This window comes from Cyprinodon variegatus, unplaced genomic scaffold (genome assembly GCF_000732505.1).
Source record: "Cyprinodon variegatus isolate N-32 unplaced genomic scaffold, C_variegatus-1.0 Scaffold988, whole genome shotgun sequence".
Lineage (NCBI taxonomy): Eukaryota > Metazoa > Chordata > Actinopteri > Cyprinodontiformes > Cyprinodontidae > Cyprinodon > Cyprinodon variegatus.
Genome location: NW_015151441.1, coordinates 131339 through 134661, shown reverse-complemented (window position 1 = coordinate 134661; position 3323 = coordinate 131339). Strand labels below are relative to the sequence as shown.

Below are 3323 nucleotides of genomic sequence, written 5' to 3'. Positions count from 1 at the left end.
GTTCTGAAGATGTCTTTGGTTTATTGCTTTAATGCAGCTGTTGGTAAAGAGCTTTGTGGTTCAGAATAAAACCATTCTCTCTGGGTCCAGGCTGGACAGCCACAGACAATGGTCTGCTTTGCTCAGGGAAGCAAGGATCCAGGATCAGGCCAGGAACATATCTTCTCTTCTCTTCTCTTCTCTTCTCTTCTCTTCTCTTCTCTTCTCTTCTCTTCTCTTCTCTTCTCTTCTCTTCTCTTTCCTGTTTTCTTAGGCGACATTAGTTACCCCCTCCTTACCAGTAGGTGGCGGTAAATCGCCATTACGCTGTTTGCTCAACAGCCGCTTAAACAAACAGTAGAAGAAGAAGAGGCAGTAGAAGAAGAAGTCCTTCCTTTCAGGAGCTCCACACGTGTTTCTTTGAGTGTTGGAGGCAGAATTGAAGCGGCATCAGGAGAAGTTTCCAGTCCGTCGCTTGGTCGCTAATCTTCAGCTAACATGAAACCAGGTAAAGTAGCTGCGCGCGAGGCCGCTTTAGTCTCAAGGTGTTCAGGCTGTTTGGCTGCAGACATGACGGCCTACCAGGCAGCCCCCCTAAACATGGTCAAAAGTGTTTAATGGTGAAAATAAGGCGCGGCATTGTGACCCTAGCTTCGCGCTGGGATTTGAATACTATTGAATAAGTTTTTTAATCGTTTTTATCCTGTTTATATCGGTAAAGTAAAGTCTAGGCTGGGGGCCAGGGGCCCCTCGTGTTGCTGAGCACGTGGGCAGCCTGTTAGGATTCCGGTGGAAATGTTTGGGGCCTCTGAGGGTCAACTTTAAATTAAAACCTATCCTTCTGTCTTCAAAGGGAGCCGATGTTTAGCTGTTTGGATGCCAGAACATAAATTAACTAATTTATTTAAATCTCCTTAGTTAATCTGTAATGATTAAATGAAACATACAGGGTCCAGATAGTGGACCAACTTTATGTAGGAAATCTATGATAAATGTAGACGGTGTAAAATGGCAAACAGTTGAAATGATGAGGAATAAAACCTGGTTTTCTTTTTTTACATTTAATTGAATCTCCATCGGTTGATTTCTCCTCATCTAAACCAAACATCTGTGGTTGGATTAAAGCTAATCTAACTCTGGGCCTTTTACACGTGTACCTGTTTTTCTTACATTTTGTTCTCTCAAGTATCAAATCTGTCAACCTGTAAATATTTCTATTTTTGGGGAAAATAACCTGCCCCTTTTTAAATGTATTATTTAAGCTGGGAATTCAGAATGACTGATCTGAACACAGCAGACTGTAGCATCTACCTCCTGTTTCTACAGTAAGAAGTCTATCCTGGGTGGAAAACAATTGATCTCATTTTGAAGAAATTCACCTCTGCATTTAACCCATCCCCTCAGGGAGCAGTGGGCTGCCATCATGGGGCGCCCAGGGAGCAGCGTGGGGTTAAGGGTCTTTGCTCAGAGACCCAGAGTGGCAGTCTGTGGGAGTGGGGGATCAAACTCAGAACCTCAGGATTACAAACACTATGCCCTAACCAATCGGCCGTTGTTCTGTCAGACCAGCATACCTATAATCAACACACAAGACCTCAGATTTGTTTATCCCTTTAGTTTTGTACGAAAAATAGACTTTAAACTACCTCAATGGGCGTGTATCCCTTTAGTCATTTACATAATAAAACAGTTTAAGGCCAGATCGCCATATGCTTAAAAAAACCCACCAGAAACTAAGTGTAATTGAATAGTTTTTGTGTTTTTTTGCTTGACTAAAGTGATCTATGCTCACTGAGGTTCTTTAAAATCTATTTTCCATCCAAAACTAAATGGATAAACGGGTATTTGCTATGGGTCTGCTGGTCTGACGGAAAGCCGCCACTCTTCCCATGTGGTGTCTGAACCTCTGTTCTGAATCCAGATGTTCAAACCCAGCAGTAAAATCTGTAACTTCCTGAAAAGCCAAAGCTAAAAACATGTGTGATGTCATTTTGCACATCTCTGGTGTTGCTGCTATTTTCTCATATCTACTACTGTAGAAATGTCTGCAGCTGTGTGTTGATTATTTATTATTCGGATGACTGCACAGTATTTATATTTGTAAAACATTGTACAATGTTTTATCTATTTTTATTTCTTTTTTTTAATTGATTCTGTTATTTTTATACACTTTTAAAGGCCCACGTTTGTGACCATGTTTGCTGCGATCAGTTGCTGCAGTAACACTACGATTTCTCCATTGTGGGACAATAAAGGGATTTTCTATTTTCTAATGAACCACCATACAAACCAAAACATTATTTCTGTAAAGTGGGCTGTGCCTGTACCTCATGCCATTCATTTAAAAAATACTTATGAATCCCAAAGAGAAATAAAACTAAATGTTAGTTTTTTTTTTTTTTTTTAGCAGTTTTAGGTGTTCATAGCTGTAGGCAGGAAGGATCTTCTTCTTGTAAAGTACTTCTTTCCTCCAACGTTGGTCTTGTTGATCTACCGTCCTGCAGGGTTTAGATGCAGCCCTGCTCCGTCACAGCCAAGTCGAATTAAACGCCATGCCATCAGGTTTAAATACACCCGGGTAACAAGGCTTTGATTTATTCAGCTGTGATGGATCTGCTTTTTTAATTTCAGTCTAGTAATCAATAACTAGATGGCAGAAAATGACTTTAAAACATTTAGTTAAAAAAACTGAGACGATCTGGTCTGATGCTTGGCTGCAGCTCATGTTCATCCAATTAAAACGTACACCTTTGTGTTTAAGGTTTCACTCCCCGTGGAGACAGAGGAGGACGAGGCGGGGGCCGCGGCGGCTTCAGAGGCGGGTTTGGAGACCGGGGTGGACGTGGAGGAGGAAGAGGTGAGTTGAAGGAAGTTTAGTCTGACGGCCATTTCTGGAAGCAGACTTGTTTGTATACATATCATCCCTGAAATGATGCACAGTGGACATCAGACACTATGATGTGTTTTTATTTTAGGTGGTGGATTTAGGTCTCCAGACGGTGGAGGATTTCGTGGCCGTGGGGGTGGCAGAGGCACCCCAAGAGGAAGAGGAGGCAGAGGAGGAGGAAGGGGTGGTGGCAGAGGAGGCTTTGGAGGAGGGAAGAAGGTCCTGATTGAGCCTCACAGACATGAAGGTTTTTATCCAACATATTTCTATACCTGAGGAAGTGATTATGATCTCCTCACATTTTTACATCCTGTCAAAATGTTTCAGTTAAATTCAGTTTATTTCTATAGCTCCAATTCACATCATGTCATCTCAAGGCACTTTACAGTTCAACAAGATCATCCAGTCAGATTGATTCAAAGTTTTCTATCCAAGGAAAGCCAGTTGATTGCTGCAT

The 3323-nt window shown here is 41.8% G+C and overlaps 1 protein-coding gene across 1 annotated transcript in view; it reads left to right on the top strand.

Annotated features, from left to right (window-relative positions):
• Nucleotides 1-312: 312 nt before the first annotated feature.
• The window catches only part of fbl (fibrillarin), a 10672-nt gene continuing 7661 nt past the window's right edge, over nt 313-3323 (top strand). Inside the window, exons 1-3 of the mRNA XM_015399108.1 lie at nt 313-487; nt 2741-2836; nt 2955-3113. Of these exons, the coding sequence (XP_015254594.1) occupies nt 478-487; nt 2741-2836; nt 2955-3113 (265 nt within the window). The 5' untranslated portion in view covers nt 313-477. The remainder of the gene's footprint in view (nt 488-2740; nt 2837-2954; nt 3114-3323) is intronic.